Source organism: Suricata suricatta, chromosome 3 (assembly GCF_006229205.1).
Source record: "Suricata suricatta isolate VVHF042 chromosome 3, meerkat_22Aug2017_6uvM2_HiC, whole genome shotgun sequence".
Lineage (NCBI taxonomy): Eukaryota > Metazoa > Chordata > Mammalia > Carnivora > Herpestidae > Suricata > Suricata suricatta.
In genome coordinates this window covers 26,805,860-26,831,430 of record NC_043702.1, presented here as the reverse complement: position 1 = coordinate 26,831,430, position 25,571 = coordinate 26,805,860, and the positions used below count along the sequence as shown (strand labels likewise).

Below are 25,571 nucleotides of genomic sequence, written 5' to 3'. Positions count from 1 at the left end.
GCCCTTGGGTCCTGCCGCCTTCAGTGTTCTGCAGAGCAACAGTCATTTTCCAGGTCAACAGCTCTGATCCTGATGTTGTTACAAAATAAGCCATCAGCCTCTGGATGTATTGGTCAGCATCTGTTCATTTGCTAATTATTTTAGGACATTAACTGGTTCATGGCCAAACACAGTAGAATGTAATATTTACAGCAACGTATAATATTTACTGTAATATATACAGGAGAATGTAATAGACGTGGGGACGGGGCCTTGCAGCCACACTCACTCATCTGATCAACTCGAGGATGTTTGTGAGTGCCGGAGGGACTCGTTAAGGTCATCCAATCCAATGTCTTCACTCTGTTGCATGTGATGCTTTCTTCTTCCATCCAAACATGCAGAACGGCAGGTATAGCAGAAAGAGCCTGAGCTTCGCTACAAAGATTCCTGGCTTCCAGGCCAAAATGGCCACCGATGTACTGTGTAAGCATGATCAAAGCGCCTCTTGAGGCCTCAGTTTCCTTCCCTATAGTACATGGGTAATGCTGAGATGCTGACTAGCCTTTCTCCAGGTGGGAAACCTCTCCCCTCCCATCCCCTGGGACCTGCCAAAACCCATCCATTCTTTTCTCCTCTTGCAGACCCACCCTGCTCCGTCAGTTCAGACCGTCATCTGAAGTATTACGGTAACGCTCATGACTGGCCTTCGTTCCTTGATTGGGCCCACCGCCCCCTCCTCCACTGCTATCCGTTCTTCATAAAAGCTGTGCCAGTTTTTAAATTAAAATATGATCGTGTCCCTCTCTTCGTAAGTCTTCACTTGCTTCCTATTAACTTACACAATCATACCTAGACTCCTCAGCATGCACCTAGACTTGATTCCTTAAAATTCCAGTTACCCGTTTGTTCTTTTCTTTGGTCTTCTTCCCCCTTCATGGTAGGATCCACATCTTACTGTTTACTTACCCATTTTCCTCACAGTAAACTCCTTCAAGGCAGAGACTTTTTAAAATTGAATTCCTGTGCCTAGGCCCTAGCGTGGTGCTTGGAGCCTGAAGTATCCTTGATAAATAAAAACCCAGGAAGACTAGTCATTAGCACTGAATTTTAATTAAAATTAACAGTTCAGATGAAGAACAGACTAGTGTTTAAAATCAACTTCTGAAAAATCACAGTTATATAAGGGAAATAAAACAGGTCAACAGAAGTCCAAGGAAGGTGCAGATTGTATTATTGCACTTGGATGAAATACACTGCTCCGGGTAGCACAATACTCAGGCCACACAAGGCCGGGAGGATGTGACAAACACAGGGGGCAATCCCCCCCAGGTATTTATTTTGAATTCCAAACTCTCCGGTTGCCTCAAAAGTATTTAGCTTTTTCAAAGCATTCAAGAAGAGCTTGTTACAAAAGTGACTGCAGGGTCTCCAACACGTTTGAGTCACACTCATCCCAAATGATAGGCAAGCTTAATGCACAGCGCTACCTCCCGGAATGGGACATCTGGTGCACCAAAGCATCTAGCGCCCCGGGCCGTGGAGTGTGGGGCAGGGAGCGAATTTTTACTTCACATATATTTTAGGGAACAATACTATGACTGGAGTTTACCCTTGCAAGCATTCTTCATTTTGGTCATTTGTATGGGAACATGACAAAAAGTGACAATGAGTACAAATGAGCACTAAAGTAATTCCTAGTTCTACTAGTAGAAAATAAAACAAAATTTAAAAAGGTTCCCTGCCACATTCACGAGGGTGGCCTAACTGTATGTGTAAGAAAAAGGCTGTAAACTTATAGAAAAGATACTCTGGCTTCTAAACAAATTACAAAATTGATTTTACCTTTACCCTTGAGTGTTATACAGGAAAATGTAAACCAGTGGACCTAGTTACCAAAAAAACACGTATCCTCCTTGGGTTACGCATAATGGCCTTAAAGTTTGGCCTGAGCTAGTTTTATATTCAAGTTTTCTCCGAGTTTGTCCATGAACTCAAATGTATTCAAGTAGTCAGAACGTTGCACGCTAATAAAGGAGGAAAAAGAAAAGAAGGAAATTAGTTGGTCTCTGATCTGGTAGCAGGTAGAGGAAAAGTCCTAGAAATGCTACATAGGTGGCATTTGATTTATGTCTAGAAGAAAACTAATTAAAATTAACAAGCCACAACTGTATGGCTGCCAACTGTATTCAACGTGGATGTGGCTGACCCAGGCCAGGCAGCGGGGCCGCACGGACCTTCACAGGATGTCCCTTGCCCTGAATCTTTGAGGGCAAAACTATCAGAGAGGCTCAGCTCCGACTAATGCTTGGGGGACTGAAATCATCCCACTTCTTATTCCGCTGGCCCAAGTCACTTAGTGGATAAGGTATTGGACTCCTTAAAAAGAATAAACCTATTCTGGGTACAGCCGTGCTTTAACGACATTCTCACAAACTGTTACATGTCCTGAAAAAAGGTTTAATGCGCTTATTTTTATCACTATCTTACTGAAAAAAAAAAAAAAGATATAAGGGACTGGCTAATATAATCCAGCTGATAGGTACTGATTTGAATAGGCTACAACTGGGTGGCTCAGTTGGCTAAGAGTCTGACTTCAGCTCAGGTCATGAACTCATGGTTCATGAGTTTGAGCTCCATGTTGGGCTCTGTGCTGACAGCTCAGAGCCTGGAGTTTGCTGTGGATTCTGTGTCTCCCTCTCTCTCTCTGTTCCTTTCCTGCTTGCACTCTCTCTGTACCTCTCTCAAAATACAGATTTAAAAAAAATTCTTTTTCAAATAGGCTACAAAGGTAACATACTGGTAAGACCATTTGAAATACTATCTTCTTGCCGGGGGGGGGGGGGGGGGGGGGGAGAAATTTAAGATAAGAAAGATGTAGTGATTGAGTATATCTCCATCACTAAGATAAGCTGACCGTAACTGAGATCTCTGAGCATGCATGGCTGGGACATGAAATTGGTGCTAGATTTTAGTAGGGTTTTTGGAGGTGAGTCACAGTGACCACCTCACCTGAGGGAGAAGTCTGATTAGCAGCCAGTCCAACGGGGATATGGACTACCACGTTCTCCGAAAAATGCTGGGCAATACCTAGGCCCTGAGTAGCTGACTGTTGGTTATAGATAATTACGCAAGGGACTATGACCAGTGAGCATCTCATATTTGTGCTGTTACTTTTCTTACTTGTAAATTGAAGAAAATAAAGGGGTGGAAGACAATAGCCTTGGAGGTCCCTTTCTTTCAACTGTCTATACTTTCTTATTAAATAAAAACAGAACCTTGTCATCCAATGACAACTAGATCAGAGGTGAGCAAACTGCAGTTTGGCCCATGGACTCAATCCAGGCTACAGCCTGGTTTCATACATAGTTTAGTTGGAGCACTGCCACCTCCGTTAGCTTCTGTGTCATTGGTGACTGTTTTCCTTCCACAGTGGCAAAGTTCAAGAGCTGTATAGTGAGGAAAAGGCTGTTATGTTCCACAAAGCATGAAATGCTTACTGTGGACAATTTACAGATAGTTTCTGTTGACTTCTGAACTAGATGATAAATAACAATTCACGTATTTCTGAAAAGCACTGATGTTTTGAGCCCAGTAAAGATAAGTGGGAATTTGGCCACGGAGCTCTGGGCATCTTGTACTTACTTGGGCAAACCTTTAATACAAGCAGCCAGGTCCTTGGTCATGAAACCAGCCTCGATGGTCTCAATACAGACTTCCTCCAGAGCCTTTGCAAAGAAGCTGAGCTCTTTATTGTCATCAAGCTTAGCTCGGTGCGCTAATCCTCTGGTCCAGGCAAAAATGGAAGCTAAAAACGCAAAGCAAAACAAAACAAAAAACACTTAGATCAGACCAAGAGGGATTCCCAAATGTTTCACAGTTCCCCAAACTAGAACAAGTTTTTGTTTTTGTTTTGTTTAGCTAATTCCACTAGATGCTATCCACATAGGCTGTAAGTTTAATAAGTAATTGGAAACCTTTTGGGACACCTGGGTGGCTCAGTCGGTTAAGTGTCCTGCTTCAGCTCAGGTCATGATCTTGTGGTTCGTGATTTTGAGCCCTGCGCTGGGCTCTGTGCTGACAGCTCAGAGCCTGGGGCCTGCTTCAGGTTCTGGGTCTCCATCTCTCTCTCTGCCCTTCCCTGCTCGTGCTCGGTCTCTCTCTCTCAAATATAAACGTTAAAAAAAAAAAAAAGACCTGGAAATATTTTACTGAATAGAAACTTTAAAAAATGTCTTTCTTTTTGTAGAGCAGATGTCTTGGGTTTTCTTAGAGCCTTAAGAAAGCATTTTTTCAGGGTGTGCTTGTAGCTCTCGAAGCTTAAGGGATTTACTAACTTGGAATAGGTCACAATCTCTTCTCTCTCTTGTCTATGTTGGCCTCCCTTCCTCTTTCCAAGCTATACTCTCTTTTTAAAGTGCTGCCTTTGAAACCCGGTTAGAAGGATCTATCTGTGTGGCTTTGAGATTCTTAGCCATCTCTGACGTTTTGCCATATTACAGGAAAAGGAAAATGCTCACGGACAACATTCTCTGTAATGTACATTCCACCAAAAAATGCAAAAGCATATCTTGTATTGTGTATATTTCAAGAAGCACATTCATGGGCACCTCGGTGGCTCAGTCGGTTAACCGCCCAGCTTTTGATTTTGTCTCAGGTCAGATTTGTGAGTCCTGCATCGGGCTCTGTCCTGACAGTGCGGATCCAGCTTGGGATTCTCTCTCCTCCTCCCTCTCCCTCAAAATAAATAGATAAACTTAAAAAAAATTAGTACAAACAGCTCTCATTAGTAGAACAGATCTGCTGCTTGGTGACGACTTTCTACACAAAGCACTGGGTAGTCAAAGGAACAGGTCTGATTTCCTCTGGAGATCTCCTCTCTCTGGCTAGAAATCAACATAGCGGAAAACACTATCTTACCGATGGGATTGGTGGACGTCTCTTGCCCTTTCTGATACATTCGGTAGTGACGTGTCACAGTCCCATGGGCAGCCTCTGCTTCCACGGTCTTGCCGTCTGGACAAATCAGCACGCTGGTCATCATGCCAAGGGAGCCATAACCTGTAAGCAGCAGAGGGTGGAGTTCTGGGTACAGCAGTACAGGTGCAGGAGGATACTGGGTCTCTCAGAGATGCCTAGTCATCAGTGATTCTTCTGCCTTTCTGAAAGACGGTCCCTGCTCTAGACCCCAGGATCAGAGAGCCTGGAGGGGCTGCATTTCTTCCTCACTTAACTATCTCAGAGGCACCAGACCCATGATGGAGAACTCAGGGTTCACCTGCTTACATTGTACCCTAGTGCTGGGACTTCCTCGCTACTGTGCCTTGATTTTCTTATCTGTAAAATGGGAATAATAGAAGCACCTCCTTGATCGGGCTGTTGTGAGAATTAGATGAATCTACATATATTTGTGAATATATGTGAAAAGAACATATATTAATACTTCTCAGAATAGTACCTGCTGCAAGCATGAGCTCTCAGTAGAGTGCTGCTCTTCTTATGGGCAGATGCTGGGCCGTTCGGGGAAAACCAAGATTAATGGGAGCTGTGTCTGGCCATCAAGCTGCTCAGATTCACTGAGACTAGAAAGAACAGCAGGTAGAAAACAGGGAGAGATGGTCCAAGAGCATCACTCTTGTCCTCGCTGTCTGTAACAGCCCCACAAACAGTCCTATTCTGTCAGAGAACGACATGGCTGCTTTTAAGTCCAGACAACTGATTTTCCATCTTTTATTCACTTTTTTACACTTGAAATCAAAGACTATTTTTCTCTACTTTTGCTACCTCCCAAGAGCCCCTGTGGAGTGAAGAGTGCAAATGCATCATAGGCTGCTATTTTTGCTTCCTGGTTTGATGATACATAAGTAAACAGTGATTTTTTTTTAAACTCATCTTTGAGTATCATCAGAAACTTCTACAAGGGATTAGCAGCTCCTTTCATATCATTGTGTTGGTCTGAGGCTTTAGCAGACTCTTAAATGTTTATGGAGAAGTTCAGGACCACATCCATAGTGAGTCTGTCTACCTTTAATATTAGGAGACACTGGTTGGTACCACTGTCAAAACGGAGGACATGAAGGGTATGAGGCCAGAGTAGTTCATCCTCTAGAAAAGAATGGACTGAGGACGGCTCTGCTGCCTCCTGGCTGTGCAGATGCACTGAGGTCACATTTATCTATAGGCTCGGTTCCAGGTATCTTATCAGTGCACCAACGGACAATGCACTTCAGAAATCCTACTTCAAAGCCCTATGAAATATCTTGACCATATCTCTGCAGAGACTCTCTTTGCTGCTACAAAGACATTTAGAAACCGTTGAATAATCTGGGTCCCTTTCCAAGAAACCTGCTTACAAGGAACAGTTTCCCTTATCCACTGTGGAAGCATCGCAAAGCACTACTCCTTCCTCGATGTACTCAGCACAAAGGATTGTGAGCATTTGGAAGAACAGAAGGAGAGTAAAGAGAGTTGTCTAAGTCATTCATTAAACATCAAACTTCTCTTTAACTGGGTTCATCTACTGATTTTTCAAACTGGTAGGAGATACTTAACTTTTCATAAGAGAAAAGAAATAGTAGCACTTCCTGGGGGAAAGCAAATGTAATTAATGTTAACACACCTTATAGGGAAGATTCAAGTTTGTGTAGCCACCATGGGTAACTGAAATTAAAGGGCAACTTGGTGCTGAAGTAATTGGGGCAGAGTTTCTGCTGATCTGGCCCATAACTTTTGGCACAGAGCCTGTGGTTCCTGGAATTTCTGTGAACAGCCCGGGGCATCTTTGCTCAATTCCTTGTCAGCCGAGAAGATGGAAGAGGATGGCCTTCCCTACCGACACTTCATGTATTTACAAAAAAATGGGCGGCGAACTAGTGAACTACCATGGCATGACCTAGGTGCTGCAGGCTGAGCTCCACCTGGACTTGGTCCTTCAGCTCCTTACCTTGGGCCACGGAGTCCGACTGCACATCGCCATCATAGTTTTTACAGGCCCAGATGAAGCCCCCCTCGGATTTCATAGCTTGGGCCACCATGTCATCAATGAGCCTGTGCTCATACCAAATATTCTGGGCCTCGAACTGGGATTTGTATTGCCTAAGAAGCAGGAGAGAAAAGGGAATGAAAAGGGAAGTGGTTTTGTTAGGGATAGCACCTGCTTCTCCAAAGGAGATGGGGTGGGGCGGGAAGCAGTACTTTTTTTAGTGGCAGCAGCACCAACTTGAGAATCTGATAGATCTAAACTCAAGCCCATTTTCTGGCTATGCACCCCCAACCCCCCCACCTCTTAGAGCAATTTGACCCCCTTTGCAGAGATGTGAGAATGAGAGAGACAACAGAATGTTCCCAGCATTGTTTCTAGTTTTCAGATTCTTGTGATATAGTTTACTTTAAAAATGAAATAATGACTAGAGAAGCCTATTCTCCTGCTTCGTATCACTGAGAAAGTAGGACCGCTCCCGGGGTTGGCATGGATGGGAAGCAGGAAGAGGAATTAAGAGGTCTTAGGAAAGATACCTAAAATCCAAGCCCCGGCCTCAACACTTGCACCTACAAGGGAGTTATGCCATCTTAAAAGTTAACACATGCTCCCGGTGTTGTTGAACCTGAGGTTGTTATAAAAATAGACTTAAGTTCAAATGGGCCCCCTAAAGCAGAGTTCTAAATCACAACGGGCTTTAGAAAGAATGAAAATTTGCCCAACTCAGAAATGTATATGTTTGAAAAATTGGAATTTTCTTTTTTCTTTCTAAAGATTTTATTTTTAAATCATCTCTATACCCAACATAGGGCTCAAATTCACAATCCTGAGTTCAAGAGTCGCACACTCCACCAACTGACCCAGCCTGGCCGCCCCCAAAATTAGAACTTTCTCAGGGCACCTGCTTTCAAATATTAAACAGTTCTGGCTCTGAAAAAAATAATTGTGGGACCCTTATTTGAAAACATTTACCTTGTAAAAGCAACTCAGAAATGGTTTTTGTTTCACGTCTGTTAAATCTTAGTTTTGCCCTTAACTTTTATGAGACAGTCTGTCCCACAATCAAAGGGATAAGGATACAAATGCTATACTAAAAATGCCAGCTTATTTTTTAAAAAAAAGAAAAGAACTGACTTACTTGTCATATATTTCCTGAAAGATGTCTTTAAAACGCCCATCGTATTTCTTCAGAATAGTGTTCTTGGTGCTCAGATACAAAGGCCAACTCTTAGACAGAGCCATCTGGAAGGAACTGTGTGCAAAGTCTTCGATGGACTTATCTTGATTGTACATCCCCATGGCAACACCGCCACCCTCTGTGGGGGGAGGGGGGACACCGATGAGAGGAGAAAGGAGAAGGGTAAATGGGGCAGAGTTACAACAAGTCCAAATCCACCTACAACCACCCAAGTACCCGACCCCCAGCTCCCAGGGCTGGGCCCAGGTTTCCAAAAGCCTGGAGCCTGCCTCAGAGTCTGTGTCTCCCCCTCTCTCTGGCCCTCCCATGTTCATGTTCTGTCTCTCTCGATCTCTCAATAATAAATAAATGTTTAAAAAAATTTTTTTTAAATTTCACATGTTTTAACCTCTAAGTGTGTGCGCCATCCTCAGCCATTGAAAAAAATTAGCATTTCAAATACTGAATGAGAATTCTCACAATTTCCTGGAGGATACTGAAGATTCATACCCCACTGGTAGAAATAATTATATTACATGTAATAACTAGTGCTTCACGACTCTTATTAGTTGAACTCTGTAATTACTGAAAGAGAGACTTGAATCTGTGCCACTGCCCAGAGCCAACTTAGCCTCGAAATGTGCAAGGCCAAACCCCGCAGGACTAGATCCTATTAAACTGATATGATTTAGAGGAGGCAGGGAGAACACAGGCTAGGTAAGCTTTGAGCTTTTGTTTGTACAAGTGCTTTCAACAACTTTAACAGTGGAGAAAGACGGTTCTCTGTGCTTTCAGCAAACTTTGGGTGGCATCTGCCATAATGGACCTTTGAAGCAGCAGGTGGGCAAGAAAAGGCAAAAAAGAAAAGTTCACTTAAACAGAATACTCAGGCCGGGAAGAAAATTCAGCAGATCTATAACGCAACCATTTCAATACAAACCCTACCAGAGCAAAGGGCAGATTACATAACAGGTGACATGGGATTATTAATGTCTGACTCATATAATTCATGCACAACAGATGCCCACCAACCTTCCCTCCATGTTTCAAGAGAAGCACAAGTATCTACCTGTCTTTGCCCACATGCATTTCCAAATAAGTGGCTAGTCTCTCCTCTGTCTTTATTCCACCCCATGGGAAGCCAATTACTTTCTCTATGCTGGATGTTGGGTCCTATAGAAATGTTGTCGGTTCTGGGTTGTATTTCCGGCAGCCACATAACCACGTTTTAAAACGGTAATGAAACTGTCTAAATGATCTGGAAGAAATTAAAAGAGGGGGCTCACGATGGACTTACCTTCAAAGTTATGTACCAGGTATGTCATTTTTTTGGATCCATCACTTGACGTGTAGGTTATCTCTACTTTTCCAGGCCCGGGAACAACAAAATCAGTGGCTCTGTACTGTCAAGGGGGTGGAAAAGGTATAAAGAAAATAAAATAGCCTTTCAATAATTATAAGAAATAAAAAAATAGAATACAGAGCTGGAAGATACCTGGACAAAAAGGGCAGAGTGTGGCTCAACCTCCATTTATTTCAGAGATAGGAAAAAAGAGGTCCAGAGTGTTCCCAAAGCAAGTAAATCCTAATGTGTGTTGAAAATCAGTATTTACTGGCTGCCTACCACGTATAGGACAGTTTTCTGAGCATTGATAAGGAGAGGAGAATAACATTAAGCATTTTCTCTTAGAAGCTTATAACCCAGCAAAGACATACAAAAGTGAAAAGCAACGTTAAGAGCTTTCAAATGGCAAAAAGGGGGCTTGGAGAAGACCTGCAACAGGATGACAGAGGGAGAGACATGACCATGACCTGGAGGTCGGGAAAGTCTACCCACCGGGAGAGGACAACACACTAGGTACAGCACTGATGGTGATGAGAGAGAGTTAATACCTTGTCCTCACCATGTGCCAGGCCCTTTAGGTGACTACAATCATCTCGTTATCTCATCTGAGTCACATTGGTCTTATAAGGAAGGACTGTGATGTGGTAGAGGGAACACATCTAGGATCTAAAGACTTGGGATCTGGTCCTTACACCTACAGGGTTCAGGCTACTATAATTCATGATTGCTATCACTTCCAACACCAGCTCAGGATTTGTCCAAAAGCAGCAGTGATAGCAGAAGTGGCTGCCACAGTTTGGTAGCCCTTATGCAAGGACCTTACGAGGACAGCCATCTTGCTCGCCAGAGTGAACTACTCTAGTGGAAATGTGCCCAGCCCACACTAGGCATCTGTAAACGTTTGCTGCACTGGACCCTCTTCAATGACTGAAATTAGAATATGTTCACAATCAGGTACCATCAGTTGCCAGCCATACCTACTGGCTAACGCTTGTACGGAGTAATACTGATTCGTCAGGTAACCACGGAGATTTAAGTATCTTTTCTACACACAGCGCATTTCTGCTGTATAAAGTCCTTTGCTATGGGTGGTCATTTATTCCCATTTCTCAAGAGGAGACATGGAGGCACCAAAGTATCACAGATGCTTTGTAGAGGTTTATAGAGTTACACGATTAGGATTGAATCAACATGAGACTTGGAATTTTCAATCTGAACTTTAACAGAGAATGACCCTTCTTCCAAGTGACTGATACCAAAATAATTTTAAAAGGCGGGGAGTGGGGGGTGGGAGAAGCGCAGGGGAGATGAAAAAGACACCACTGAACTCAGAAGCACTTAAGAGCAGTACTCCCAGGACTGGCGAGTTTGTGGCGCTGCGGTCTACATTTTCTCTCCTGGGCCTCCGGGAGGGACCTGTGAAAGGTTTGGCCAGGATGAAGGGGTAGTCTGAACCACAGGATGGAGCAGAGCGACCCAGTGACCGTGACCCAGGTGACCCTGTCCCCTGTCAATTTTTCTGTTGAACTTGGCAATGAGCCTGCTTGTGCAAAAGGACAGGAACTATACTTTTTTCCCCCTCCGAGCAGGAAAGGAATATTTTAAAGAGAATGCTTTCAACTACTCAATCAGTTTTTCTTTTTATGCAGGATGTGATCATGTTCAGTACAGTCTCTGGTGGTTCTCAACCCTGCCTGCCACTGGAATTGTCCGGGAGCTTTAAAATGCCTGAATTCAGATACAGCTGGTGTAGGGTTAAAACTCACGCACTGGAAGTAAAACAGAACATCAGATTTTCTTAAAAAAGCAAAACAAAATGAAAACTGAGAAAACCTATAAAGGGATCTTACTGCATAGCCAGGGTGAAGAACAACTCATTTGGTTGAATCATGGGAAATGACACAAAAATGGCAATATCATATGGTTTGAGTTGAGACAGGTACTTATCTGTAAGTTTATCTGTATTTATTTCTACCTAAATATACCTAACTATACAGGTATACACATATCCCAAAGGGAGTATACACAAGAACAAAACATAGAAAAGCAGAACTTCTGGGCAGCCAAAGGCCATGAAAGAAAGGGCGTGGAAAATCAAACCATGTCAACACGACTTACCTGATCTCCGTAAGCATGACGTCCTATGATGATAGGTTTTACCCACCCGCTCACAAGACGGGGGATATTTTTGCAGATGATAGCTTCCCTGAAGACAGTGCCACCCAGAATATTGCGGATGGTGCCATTTGGTGATTTCCACATTTGTTTCAACTTGAACTCCTCAACCCTCTTCTCATCGGGGGTGATGGTAGCACATTTGACACCAACATTGTACTTCTTTATAGCTTCTGCAGCATCTTTGGTGACCTGATCGCCGGTGGCATCACGATTCTCTATGCCTAAATCGTAGCTGGGAGGGAAAAACCGTGAAGTGCAGCTTTCCAGGCAAACTGGCGAGTGATGGAGGGACTGTGATCTATGGTGACTCATTAGCTACCATTTTCCCACCACGCACCCTTCGATGCCTGGTGACGGCACGAGGAGCCTGCCCCGCAGAACACAATGGCTCAAAACAACCCAAACCTGCCAGCCTTTAGGATCAGTGCACCCTGGACATAGAAGATGATCGCCAACCAAACAAGGTGTGAAGAGAGGCTGGACTCTGGGCCCCACCTGCCTGTGGTGTGGGAAACTGTCTAGAAGGCACCTGAATGGAAACCATTGTGCCCCTTTGCGTGCTCTTTGCCATAAAGAGGCAATAATAGCACAGGAGCAGGTGTTTTTTTTGCAGACTTCCTTCATAAAATTAGCATAAAAACGGAAGCCTAAGCACTGTATTTTTTCCTTGGTAAACACCGTGTGTAAAAATAAAAGGATCAGAGGGTTTAAAGGATTTTTTTGTATTCAAGTGGTGGGAGCTATAAATGTGATAGGAAGTGCCCCAAATGCTACTGACTTCTTCACTGATGCCAGTCAGTCAGTCAGAACAGGAGTCTTTCCCTCATTCTCAGGTAAGACTCTTTGTTCTGAAAATAAGCCTGCAGCCTGTTGGGTAAGCAATGGGATCTAACAGCAGTGTTCTATGTCCCAGAGAGTTATAGCTCAGTATACACCAACTCCCAGGCCGTGGGTTACTCAGACCTGGAAAGAGTGCTGACTGTCCACCAGGCACAGAGAATGATTACAGCTTTATCTAAAGTAGGAAACAGTTTGTCAAAAACACGAGAGACAAAACGGTGACGTTAACAATTCGTGTCGTTCTCCAAGGCTTTAAAAAAGTTTTTCAGCTTTCAGAACAACTTGCAAAACCACTAAGACTTGGCTTTTCAGTTCCTCTTAGTTTTTGTCTTCTTTTCCATAGCATCCCAACTTACGATGTAAACGCAAAGATAGCAATCTTAATGTATTTCCAAATAAAAATCATTCAAACTGCTTTGACCTTGGGGAATTCACAGAAGACTAACAAATCCGCAGACTCAATCCTATCGTCTGGCATAGGAAATGCTGAATGTTTACAAATGTCTAATCTAATTCAACTAAGGACTGTAGTCAGCACTTTTCATGTTTGTAGGAACCTTTTTTTCATCAGAAGCCATCTACCAGTAAAGTAGCAGAATTTTTGCTTCTCTTTTAACATTTCTAACAGAAAAATATTAAGTGGCCTGGACCCCTGTACAGCCGGCAGAAAACAAAGCAAACAAATCACTCCACTCCCCTCAAAAAGAACCAGTAATATAATTATAATAGCAATTTTGAAACAACTTAAAACTTGTTTGAGCCTCCAAAAATTGTTTACTCTGTAGCTAGTGACTGCTTTCCTATTAGACAAAATGCCTGTCCTTTAAAAGTCCTTATGCCTCTAAGGCTAACGAGGCTTGAAGCTCCTTTGCAGCTCTTGCTGGTGAAAACTCTGCAAATTCACTTGTTACCGTGTCAGTTCTGAAACAGGAGAGGGCTCAAGAAGTGCTTCTTTAACCCACTCGGATCATATTTTTTATGCTTCACTTCCTGTAGGTTTGGTTAACCTCTGCACGTATTTGCTTCTTCTCATGGTTGCAATAGAGACCTTATCAACAGCTTAGGCTGAGAATAATTAAAAAGGGTGTCTAGTGACACCACGTGAATGAAGTACCTACACCTAAGCAAACAACAGGTCCTCAGGATAGAATCTTATGAATAATTCTGGGTCAGTGCAAACACACTTCGAATTGCCAGCAGTCTGCCTGAACCGTGCCGGTTAACACTTTGCCAGGCCAGGGCTTCAGCCACAGCCCCCCCAGGGAAAAATTCTGTCTCTGCCTAGTTCAAATGCACAAAGAGTGTGAGCAAGGTTATGAATATCATAGGGAACAAAAGAGAGAGAATTCCAGAGACTCTCATACCTCTCTCCAAATACCTTAAAGACAGGGCAAAGGCTCAAATCCATAGACTACGAAAGGTTTAAGGGGGTTGTGTTAGATAATCTCAAGGGTTCCTTCTGTGCCAAGATTGTGTGGAAAGGGCTAAAGCCAAGGAATGAACAGGGGAAGAGAGAAGTCCACTGACTAGTTAAGCTGGGTGATAGAAAACAGCAGAAGAAAGGATAAAATGGGTTAACTACATTTACTTTACTGTTCAGTAGAGAATGCACCTCCTTTATTTTCCCTTCCACAGATAATACCTTGTGCTGCTCTTAACCCTCGATTTATATAAATAAAACTTTTCTGAGAAATAGAGGCTTAGAGAGAGCTCCCACCATGATTCTGTTTGGAGGAGCAATGAAAAGTCCAGTTCTTCTAGCAAGATGTTAAAATTAAAACAGAAGGTTCACCGACCTGTATGTAGGCATCCCTCCCTCAAAAGCTTTATTCATAAGATTCGGCTCTAGCTCTGGGAAATTGCTAGTTATGTGCTGAAATCACTTAGACTATGCTTCCTGAGGCTGCCGCTTGGAAGACTGATTCATTTACCTGTGCAGGTCCAGTTCCACGTAGGGAAAAATGAGTTTTTCTTTAATCAGCTCCCAAATGATTCGTGTCATTTCATCTCCTTGCATCTCTACCACAGAACCGCCACGGATTTTTTGAGACATTTTGCCTTCAAGAAACCTTTCAGAAGAACAAAAGATAGGATACAGGTCTTCTCATTTATGTCACTATGTGTAAAAACAAATTTCAAACAACTTGGGGACTACAAAACATGAAACTGCATAAAAAGCTAGTAACAATATATTTACCATCAGAATCTGGCACATTCTCTGTATAAAGCATTGTTATGTGCTTCATGTGTGGGTTTTGAGCCAGCCCTGTGAACCGGAAATTACTTTCCCATTTTACTTTCAGAGAAGGAAAATGGCTTTCTCAAGGCCACCCCGTTAGAGCGTGGGGGGACCGGACCCAATAACACGCTCCCAATAATGTAATCATTATTCCTGATGGGTCATCTTATAAAATGAGATTACTTCTGCAATGCCATGTTTATTTGTTTTTTTTAAATGTTTATTTATTTTATTTTATTATTTTTTTAATTTTTTTAATGTTTTATTTTATTTTTGATACAGGGAGAGACAGAGCATGAGAGGGGGAGGGGCAGAGAGAGGAGACACAGAACCAGAAGCAGGCTCCAGGCTCTGAGCTAGCTGTCAGCACAGAGCCTGACGCAGGGCTCGAACCCACAAACGTGAGATCTGACCTGAGCCGAAGTCAGAGGCTTAGCCGACTGAGCCACCCAGGCGCCCCTTTGTTTATTTGAATCCTTCTATCCAACTTCTCATTTTACTGTCCCCTCAAAATGAGCAAAATGATAGGTGCTTGTATTTCCCCTCCTTTAAGAGGCTGTATTATTTAAAAACAAAACAAAACAGGGTGCTTGGATGGCTCAGTTGGTTGAGTGTCTGACTCTTGATTTTGGCTCAGGTCATGATCTCAGAGTTTGTGGGACTGAGCTGTGTCAGGCTCTGTGTCGGGCTCTGTGCTGATAGTGCAGAACCTGCTTGTGATTCTCTCTCTCCCTCGCCCTCTGCCTCTGCCCCTCCCCTGCTCATGCTCTCTCTTTCTCCCAACACAAATAAATACATATTAAAACAAACCAACCAAAACAAACAACTATGATTGAAGGGATTCAATGAGTTCTTATAACCATGTTTAAGACTGAAAGTGAAATAGGAAGGATTTCTGGTGGAATTACGTTTTCCTATGGACAATAATGGGTATTGGCGATGTCACACTAAATACAGAAGTGATTTCTCGATTTAGAAAAATTTGTATATAGAAGGGCTACTGCCCAGGACCCAAGCATGTCCCTGTCCTGTTCCTCAGTATCCTAACTCCTGGACTGTTCCTGGGTAAACGTAAGCTGCCAGTGGGTGGGACAGAGAAATAGAATTGTTCCAGGAAGAGGGGTCTTCCTGGGATGTGAGGCTAGCAAATACAAATTAATCTGATTCCCAGAAGGAACAGGGGTACGTGTAAAATTATGAGGCTTCACGGAAAACCACATCCTGGCTGTGTCCCCAGAGATGCGGAGGGACCCTGAGTCCACTGTAGGTAGGTACCTGTTTCCCTTCATGATGCTCTAATGGAAACTTTTCCCCAGGGCAACGTTAACTGCGAAAAGCTTTTATCCCCCTGAAGTTATCAATAAGACTGAAGACTGGAAAAGTCAGAACTGATTTAAGCAATTATTAGGTAAGAGGCTTGCAAACAGTATCACTTGATAAAGTTGGACTAAAGTAATTTGATTTTTTTTCTTTTTTTAAGTTTATTTATTTTTGACAGAGAAAAGCACAAGTGGGGGAGGGGCAGAGAGAGAGAATCCCAAACAGATTCCACATTGCCAGCGCAGAGCTGATGCCAGGCTCGAACCCACACATGGTGAGATCATGCCCTGATGCTTAAACAACTGAGCCACTCAGGTGCCCCCGAAGTAATTATGATCTTTAAATAACAAAAATGTGCTCATTAGCCAACTGTGAGCCTCAGTTCCTTGTGACTAGCCAGGGCATATTCCTAATCCTCAGGCCCATTTTTGCTTCCCAAATTTGCAATTCTAGAAACCTCATTAGTGTTTTTTAAAAAATTTTAATGTTTATTATTTATTTTTGAGAGAGAGAGAGAGAGAGAGGGGCAGAGGCAGACACATAATGTGAAGCAGGCTCTAGGCTCTGAGCTGTCTGCACAGAGCCTGACGGGGGCTCGAATTCACAAACCATGAGATCAGGACCTGAGCCGAAGTCAGACACTCAACCAACTGAGCCACCCATGCACCCTGTCCTTATTAGTGTTTCAGAGGTTCCCTAGAGCATTAATGGGGAGCCATCTAGAACTCATCTGGAACTCAACTAAAAGAAGTGCACAAACTAGTGTGGAGGAGTCAATTACTTCTGATGTATAATTCCAAGTATAATTTACAGTACAGCTCTCTGTATATGATTCAGTCATGCTAAACCCAGTGTCACCTCTGTCGTCGTATTCAAAGCAAAACAAAACAAGAGGCAGCAAACTTATCTTAGCCTTGATATATTTCCATGGCCACATTCCTACATCATATTATACAAGTGTTATGACTTGGCTGTTTTTCCTTGATGGCAAATACAATGGATAGGTCATACAGCATCCTTGAAATTCTGATACTGTAATAGCGTTTTTAAAATTATTTCCTTCTCAGTCAAAACAAACATTTACCGCAGTAATTTTTCTCTATCTCATAATGCATAACTGAAACAGTTCAGGTTTTCCTCACATTATCCAGTAAAATTTTACCACCTCTTAACTAAAAAAGTAGTCTTTTTGGGGCACCTGGGTAGCTCAGCCGGTTAAGCGTCTGACTCTTGATTTCGGCTCACGACATGATCTCATGGTTTGGGAGTTCCACCCCCACATCAGGCTCTGCACTGACAATGCAGAACCTGCTTGGGATTCTCTCTCTCTTTCAAAATAAGTAAACAAACTTAAAAAAGAAAGTAAAAAGTTTTTTGTAAACCTTTGCTTCTTTCAGTTGGACATTTCTTTTAGATTTAAATTCCATGGGGTTGTAGACTTCAGGCCCCACTGGATTCACTTTTCAAACCCTTGCTCCTCAGATTCTCCCTCTCCAAGCCAAACCCTGGTTGGACATCAGAAGGCAGAGCTTTTCCAACAGGCCAGTTTAGTCAGTCTGAAGGCAGCTGAATTCCCACCTCCTGATACCCTTGTGTAACTGCACAAGATAAACCTGGACTCATACAGAGTAGTTTAAGGAGAAAAAGTTGCTTGACCTTAATTTTCTTTTCACCAACCACAAATTCTTAGCCACCATTTTTTAAAAATTGGAGTTCATGAACTACAGTAACTTCTCGGCCAAAAATAGTCTCTGGCGGAAAAGAGCTGCACTGAAAGAAACAAGGAAGCAGTTGCAGTTTGTTGTTGGAAATATCCCTGACTCATTCCCTTGCAGTGCCTCCACTTTAAGACCTTGAGGACTAATTAAACGCAGTTTGCCACATCAAAAAGTACATAAGGGGAGAGAGTGCTAATTCTCACCTTTACAACTTCTAATCAGCCCAAATCCTTTCAGTCTTGAGACTCAGATGAGTGCAGTTTATTTCCTAAAGCAAAATGAAACAAACAAAACAAAGGGGAATAGAAAGACTTAATGTTCAAAACATGCCTGTCAGGAGGACTTAGCTGTTTTTAATAGCGGCCAGACAGCCCGGTTAATCAGGTTTAAAGTACAGAGCTGAGTGTACCCAGAGGACCAAAGGCCAGTTTTAGGTGCGCGGGCACCTTCCAATTAAAGGTTAAGGGCGCACAAAGATCACCGCCTGCACACACACTGGAGGGTGGGTCAATGGGCACGTCCTGAGTTCATCTGGTCTTAGCTGGTCTTGGGGTTTGCACGACCCTTAGGTGAGGCTGTGACCAGCGGGCTCTAGGCCTGCATGCATCCTTGGGGGCGCTGTAAAAGAGGGCTGCAACCAAGCTGGCTCCGCTCCTCTTTCCAGATCTCCAAGCCCGCCCCTTCCCTATGCTGTGCAGGAACCTTTAAACCTCTGGCGCCAGGAGCACGCCGTGGGGAACCCTTTCCTAGGACTGGAGATCCGCTTGGGGGCGGAGGAGTCTCCTCCACCTCCAGTCCACCCCCTCCACGCCTCCGAGAGGACGCTTCCACCCTGCCGCACTGCCACTTCCAGCCACCTGAGTTCGCTGCACACGCCCAAGTCCATGGCTTCCACCTTTTCTTGCGTGCAGCTCCCCACTGCCGCACGTTTTCTTCCCCCTAAACCCAATAGTCTTCCACGTATACTGCCATTCTTCTACCGCTCGATTTTCCTTTCCGCATGCAGACCCAGGCTTCGATGTGTCACTGCAAGCAACTTTCTGCCGCCCAATTTCACCCTTCCGAGCCCAAGAGCGGGCCTTCTCCACATTCTGGCATCTAGCACCTTCTCCTTCCCCACGTCTCTTTCCCACACCCAGGCATCTAGCACCTTCTTCCTCCCCACGTCTCTTTCCCACGCCCAACCTGGATTTTGCCGCTTCCTTTCGACCAGGGCTCGCCGCTAAATTACTCCCTACCAACCCAAGATCTGAGCTTTCTTCCTTTTTCCCCACTCCAACCACTGGCGGCCTATCAGAGCCTCCCCGCAAAAGCCAGGGACCCGGCCTGCCCCTCGAAGCCTGCAGTTACCTGGAGGGGAAGGTACGCGGGCGATGAGCCGGAGGCGCCACAGCCACTCACACTTTGAAGCTCACAAGCGTCTATACGGGCAATGCCAGCTGGGCCCCAGCTGTTTAGGCTTCTGACACCGCCTCCGCACCAACCCAGGAGTCGGCCAACAGGGTGGAGCTTTGGCACCCACACGCTTTTGTCCCCTCCCAGACCCGCCCCCTCAGCCCACCTACCGGAGACCCGCCCCCTCAAGGCCGCCAATCATCGCGCGCCGACCGCTCTCGGGTGGGCTCGGCCGGGGGCGGGGCCGGGGCCGGGGGCGGGGCCGGGTCCCGGAACTTTGGGGCAAGATCGGCTGCAGTCTTCCCTGCGCTCTCGGTATGGGAAGGGGCAGCAGCGCCCCCTGGACGTGGCCCGGGATCCCGGCTGCGGAAGCACGTGAATGCTACCTGCAGGGCGCGCCAGGGTTAGTAGTCTAAGACGCACGCCGCTTAGGGCCCCGCGGAGTGAGTTTCTAGGTTCTCAGTGAAGGCAAAGGAATGACTTCCGGCGCTACTTGGGTGTGGGGTAGACCCGAACGAGCCTTTGGCAGAAGGAAGAATGCAGGCGGGGGTAAGGCAGTATGGGGTCGCTTTGGGGGTTCTCGGCGCAGCTAGAATGCAAAGAATTAAATACTTACACAAGTAGGCATGCCACAGTAAATAATTTCCGCCACTATGTCTTCAGAACTTATGTACCTATAATTCTAAGTACTTACTATCAGTAAACCCAGTTGTCACTTGCATTAGAAGATAAAGATAGGAGATTATTGTTTGGATTCCAGTGAAGTTGGAATAATGATGTTGAAGTCTTAGAAAACGCTGGAATAAAAAAATTCTGTCCCTTACAGGGAATTATTTTTTATATATTCCTTAATCTTGAAAACATGGGGGAGGGGTACTTTAGACAGTGATTTATAGTGGTTGTAATGCTAGTATATTGCTGCCCAGGATTCAATTTCCCAAAACTTATTTAAAAATTTTTTTCTCTGGGCACTTGAGTGGCTCAGTCTATTTAAACAGCCTACTTCGGCTCAGATCATGATCTCTGGTCGTGGTCTATGGGTTCTACCCACAGTTGGGTTGTGTGCAGTCAGCTCTGAGCCTGGAGCTTGAGTCAGATTGTGTGTCTCCCTCTCACTCTGCCTCTCTCCCTCCTTCCCCCCCCCCTCTCTCTCTCAGAAATGAATAAACAAAAAATAAATAAGCAAACAATTTTTCTCTATTATCAGACTATAATTACTCTTTGAAGATATTCTGGTATGAAGGGCATTATACAAGGTGTATTTTGAACACTAGAGGGCACTGGTATTTTTCCCAAGAGAAAAGAAAATACATAGCATTGCATGTGTTGATTTTTTTTTAAAAAAGATTTTATTTTTAAGTAATCTTTACACCAAGGGTGGGACTCAAATTCACAACACCTAGATCAGGAGTCACATCTGAGCGAGCCAGGTGCCCTGCACTTGTTGATTTTTGAAGCAGATTAATGGAAAGTAGCAGTCACCTCCATTTATTCTTGTAGAAATGACTATAGAGCTTTATAAGCTTGTATTTTCATCTCGAATCTGAGAACCAAAGTCACCTGAGATTGTAAATTTACTCTCATTTTATATCAGGTTCACATTATCATCCTTTGCCTACTACTAAAATTACATTCTTTCTTGTTTCAGAAAGGATTTAGAGCAGCCTTCAAAATACACACAATATAGCACGATAAAATACATTGAATATATGTGAGGAAAAGGAAGAAGAGAGAGAATACATATAGGAAATTATACAGAACCAAGGTGAATTTAATCACAAAATGTATTTCATCAAATCCTAAACACTTCTAGGCATGGGCTGCAAATTTGACTCTGAGTCAATGTGGGAAGCAAGGTAACATTTATGGATGGGAGTCTCCGCATCCCAAAACAATGTTTCCTAAGCCAATAACATAGGAACTCCTTTTTCATTGAATTTTTTCTTGTAGATCCCTAGAATTGATTTATATTACTGCATATATGTATATGCATAAACCTAGGTATATGCTCCTTTTGCTAATAGCTTTCACCACTAAAAATTAACAAATTTATAGACAAAATGACAAGGAACAAAACTATAAAGTAATACATTACCCATTAACAACATTAACTAAATATAACACACGATGTTTGCTTACATTCTTGCTCTTTTGAATTTAGCTTGCCTATTCTGGTGTCATCTGAGAATTCATTGCTTAGCACACCATTTTCCTCTGTTTTGTTAATACTGCATGCCTTGACATCATTTGTTTTTCATTTGGCCAATAAAAAATCTGAATATTTTAATATGAGCTGGTCCTATTTACAGTTGTAAACACAAATAGAAACATGGGCTATGAAATTTGTCAGTATTAGGTTATGAGACACTCATCCAGATAACAGGATTCTCATAAATAGTCTAAGACATTTGTGTTTTCATTTTGATGATCTAAAAAAAATGAAGTAGAACAAACAGTTCATTCTACCTTGTGGAAATTCACTTCATTGAAATTTATTGGCCATGAAGATTATGGGAGAAAGCCCAGTGAAGGTGAGTTCTGGGCATGGGGTTTGGGTGACAGGGTGCCCTTCAACAAATAAGGGACATAGACAGAGTCACAGATCTGATGGTCAAGACAGTGAGTTAAGTTTAAGATTTGTTAAATTTGAGATGCTTGGGGGACACCAAGATAGAGATGTTAAGGAGGCAGTTAGCCACATCTGGAGTTCAGGAGGGGTGTCTGGGCTGAAGAGAGAAACCTTAGACTCTTTAGTATTGTTATAGGCTAAAGGATGTGTCCTTCTCCCCCGCCCCCGCCCCCATTCGTATGTTGGAGCTCGAATCCCTAGTACCTCAGAATGTGACTGTGTTTGGAGAGAGGAGCTTTAAGGAGGTAATTAAAGTTAAGTGAAGTTATATTAGCAGACCCTAATCAATCTGACTAGTGTCTTTTTTTAAAGCTAATTTATTTTTTTATTTTGAGGGGGGAGGGGCAGGAAGAGAGGGAGAGAGAGAGAGACAGAGAGAGAATCTCAAACAGTGCAGAGCCTGGCATGGGGCTTGAATCCACAAACCATGAGATGGTGACCTGAGCCAAAATCAAGAGTCAGATGTCAGATGCTTAATTGACTGAGCCACCCAGGTGCCCTTGGACTAGTGCCATTATAAGAAGAGGACATTTGGACACATGTGCATGCACAGAAGGACAAAACATGTCAAGAGGCTGCAAGAGGGCAGCCATTTATTTGCAACCAAAGACAGAGGCCTCAGGAGAAAGTAACCCTGCAGGCACCTTGATCTTGGACCTCCAGCCTCCAGAACTGTAAGAAATACTTTTCTGTTGTTTAAGTCACCCAATCTGTGGCACTTTGTTATGGCAGCCCTAGAAAACTCATTAGCATGTATTGATAATGGAAGCCGTAGAGTTTACGAGGTCATAAACTAGAAATATACAGTAAGAAGAAAAGTCTACCTCAGCAGGAACTCTGTGGAATATTTAATATCTTTAACAGCCAAGTGGAGGAAAGGTGGCCCCCAAAAGACAATGGCAAGGATCATCTAGGAGGTAGTAGAAAAAGCAGCACAGACTGATGGGAACCCAAGAGAAGATTTCGAAAAAGGAGGGGGTACTATAGAGAAGGCAAGCAAGACAAAGCCTGAAAATAATCCTGGCAAGTAGGAGGGCCTCATGAACGCACCTTAGGAAGAATAATGTTATCAGAATGATTCTGATAGAAGCCACACTGTTGGGGATTGAAGTTTGAATGGGAAGTGAGGAAAGGGAGACAAAAGTTTTTCAAGAAGTTTGATCATGAAATAAAGAAGAATGCTCCAGAATATCTTCATGCAATTTTTAATGACCATAATTCTTTTTTAAACATTTATTTTTGAGAGACAGAGAGAGACAGATCATGAGCAGGGGAGGGGCAAAGAGAGAGGGACACACAGAATCAGAAACAGGCTCCAGGCTCTGAGACTTCAGTACAGAGCCTGATGCGGGGCTTGAACCCATGAGCTGTGAGATCATGACCTGAGCTGAAGAATGACCATAAATTTTAATTATCCATCATTTGGCTGTATTACTTTCATGGTTTTTTTTGTTTGTCAGAAATTTGTTTCCTTTTTATTACTGTTTTGAATAATTGTGAAAAACATATTTAGTTATACTTTTCACTTGAATCAGTTCCTGAGGCACAACTGATAAAATTGCAATTGTTGGATTAAAGAGTATGAACATTTTAAAGGCAATTGTTAGATCTGTCGAATCATTTTTTAGGAGGGATATACCTATTCATGTTTTCACATGCTATGTATAAGAGTGCCATTTTCAGTACTTCCTAGCCAGAACTGAATTTCATGATTTTTAAAAATGTTTATTTATTTTTGAGAAAGAGAGAGAGAGAGAGACAGAGCAGGGGAGGGGCAGAGAGAGGGGGGAAGGACACAGACTCTGAAGCAGGCTCCAGGCTCTGAGCTGTTAGCACAGAGCCCAACACGGGGCTTGAACTCATGAACTGCTAGATTATGACCTGAGCTGAAGTCAGAAGCCCAATTGACTGAGCTATCCAAGTCCCCCTGGATTTCATGATTTTTAAAAAAATTTTTAATGATTTTTATTTATTTTTGAAAGACAGAGGGAGACAGCGCGAGGAGGGGAGGGTGAGAGAGAGAGGGAGATACAGAATCTGAAGCAGGCTCCAGGTTCTGAGCTAGCTGTCAGCACAGAGCCCGACGCAGGGCTTGAACCCACGAACTGTGGGATCCTGATCTGAGCCGCAGCCGGACGCTTAACGGCTGAGCCACCTAGGCACCCCTGAATTTCATTATTTTTAAAAACATCTTTGTGTTCCTCCTACAGGGAATCAAGGATCCTTAGAGAACTAATTCTAACTCTGGAGCAAGAATAGTTCACGACGAGTCTGGCATATTTTATTGGGTAAAAAAGTAAGGAAGTACTCAAAAAGTGATGAAGACATGTCAAAAGTACACAGGAGCTACTCAAAGGGGCTCTTACTGGGCAAATTAGGGACAACTTTACTGTCAGAAAGAGTGGTGGCAGTAATGAATTATAACATGCTGTATAAAACCCACAAGTCTGTACTGTTCCTGTTAAAAGATAAACTGAGGCATATTAAAATTTTTAAGAGTTTATTTGAGCAGGAATTGGACATTGCCAAATGCGAAATGATTGGAAGCACTCCACCAACAGGAGGTAGGGGAAAGATTTGTAGAGAAGAGGTAGAAGCAAAGCAAGAGAATTATTTGACCACATCTTAGGCGGTTACATATTTAGGAAAGCCTAGGTGGCTGTTGGTGATTGGTTGTCTTTAGGTTTTAAATGCAGAACCTTGAGGCATTCTAGGCTAAGGTTTTGGTTTGCTTACATAGACTACTAAGTCATTAGAACCGTCTCATTCTGGGGCCTTCGAGGTTGGTTGAGCATCCCACTCTTGGTTTCTACTCAGGTAGTGATCCCAGGGTCCTAGAATTGAGCCCTGAGTTCGGTTCTGCCCTGGGGCCTGCTTGGGATTCTCTCTCTTTCTTCCTCAGCCTCTTGCCAACACATGGGGATGCGCTCTCTCTCTCTCTCTCTCTCTCTCTCTCTCTCTCTCTGTCTCAAAAGAAAAGCTCAGTCTAATGGCCTAATGGTCTCCTTGTTTAATGAATTGAACATTAGGAATCAATATAAAAAAGAGAAAGGAAAAGCTATTTTCAGTACAAATGCAACTAATACATAATAGAGGAATATAAGCATAGTACCAACATAACAATAATATGCTCAGAATAATAAATATGTGGGGCATTTGTTAGAGGTAACACCCAATAGCCTTTGCCTTTTGACTCAGGTAGATGAGATTCTCTGCTGAGATGGATAGTCAAGGTAGAGGGCCGTGAGCAGTGGTGTGATGTGGAACAGTAGTGAGGGACGGAAGAGGGGCAGGTGACCCACTCAGGATGACTGCTGAGGGACCCAGCTGTGGATGGTGATCGGGATTTCCCTGTAGCGGTATGAGCCTTCAGGTTTTGATGCCATTCTCCATCCAATGAGGAGGCTAACTCGAGGAACACTGGGTAATGGATTTGCCAAAACTCTTGGGGAAAGGGCCTGAAAATTTTAATTAAAATAGCACCTTGTTTTGGGTGTCCTTTTTTTCCTGACTGTCCTGCCAAGTCCCACAGTTGGGGTCAGCGGGTTTTGGCATGTTTTCTTCAGCTAAGGGTACAACGCTCACAGCAGGACAAAAAGATGGACCAATGCTAGCCAGGCTGAGCAAGACGCCCCGCTTGGTAATTTTCTTGGCACCCAGTCTTGGCAACGCACAACTTGAATGAAAATACTAGCTGCAGGGCTCACATCACTTAACTCTGCGTAGGGCGCTGTGCCAAACGCTTTCCGTGCAATGTTTTACTTAATCTTCA

General features: G+C 43.5%; 1 protein-coding gene across 1 annotated transcript; it reads right to left on the bottom strand.

The window, feature by feature from the left end:
* Positions 1-1,070: 1,070 nt before the first annotated feature.
* Positions 1,071-19,265, bottom strand: IDH1 (isocitrate dehydrogenase (NADP(+)) 1). The gene is made up of 10 exons (XM_029933953.1): positions 19,126-19,265; positions 17,979-18,043; positions 14,430-14,567; positions 11,599-11,890; positions 9,433-9,538; positions 8,097-8,274; positions 6,923-7,074; positions 4,900-5,040; positions 3,625-3,787; positions 1,071-2,006 (listed from the first exon to the last, which is right to left on the bottom strand). The coding sequence occupies exons 3-10, from the start codon at positions 14,549-14,551 to the stop codon at positions 1,916-1,918; spliced, it is 1,245 nt and encodes a 414-aa protein (XP_029789813.1). The 5' UTR covers positions 14,552-14,567; positions 17,979-18,043; positions 19,126-19,265; the 3' UTR covers positions 1,071-1,915.
* Between the last annotated feature and the right edge of the window lie 6,306 nt (positions 19,266-25,571).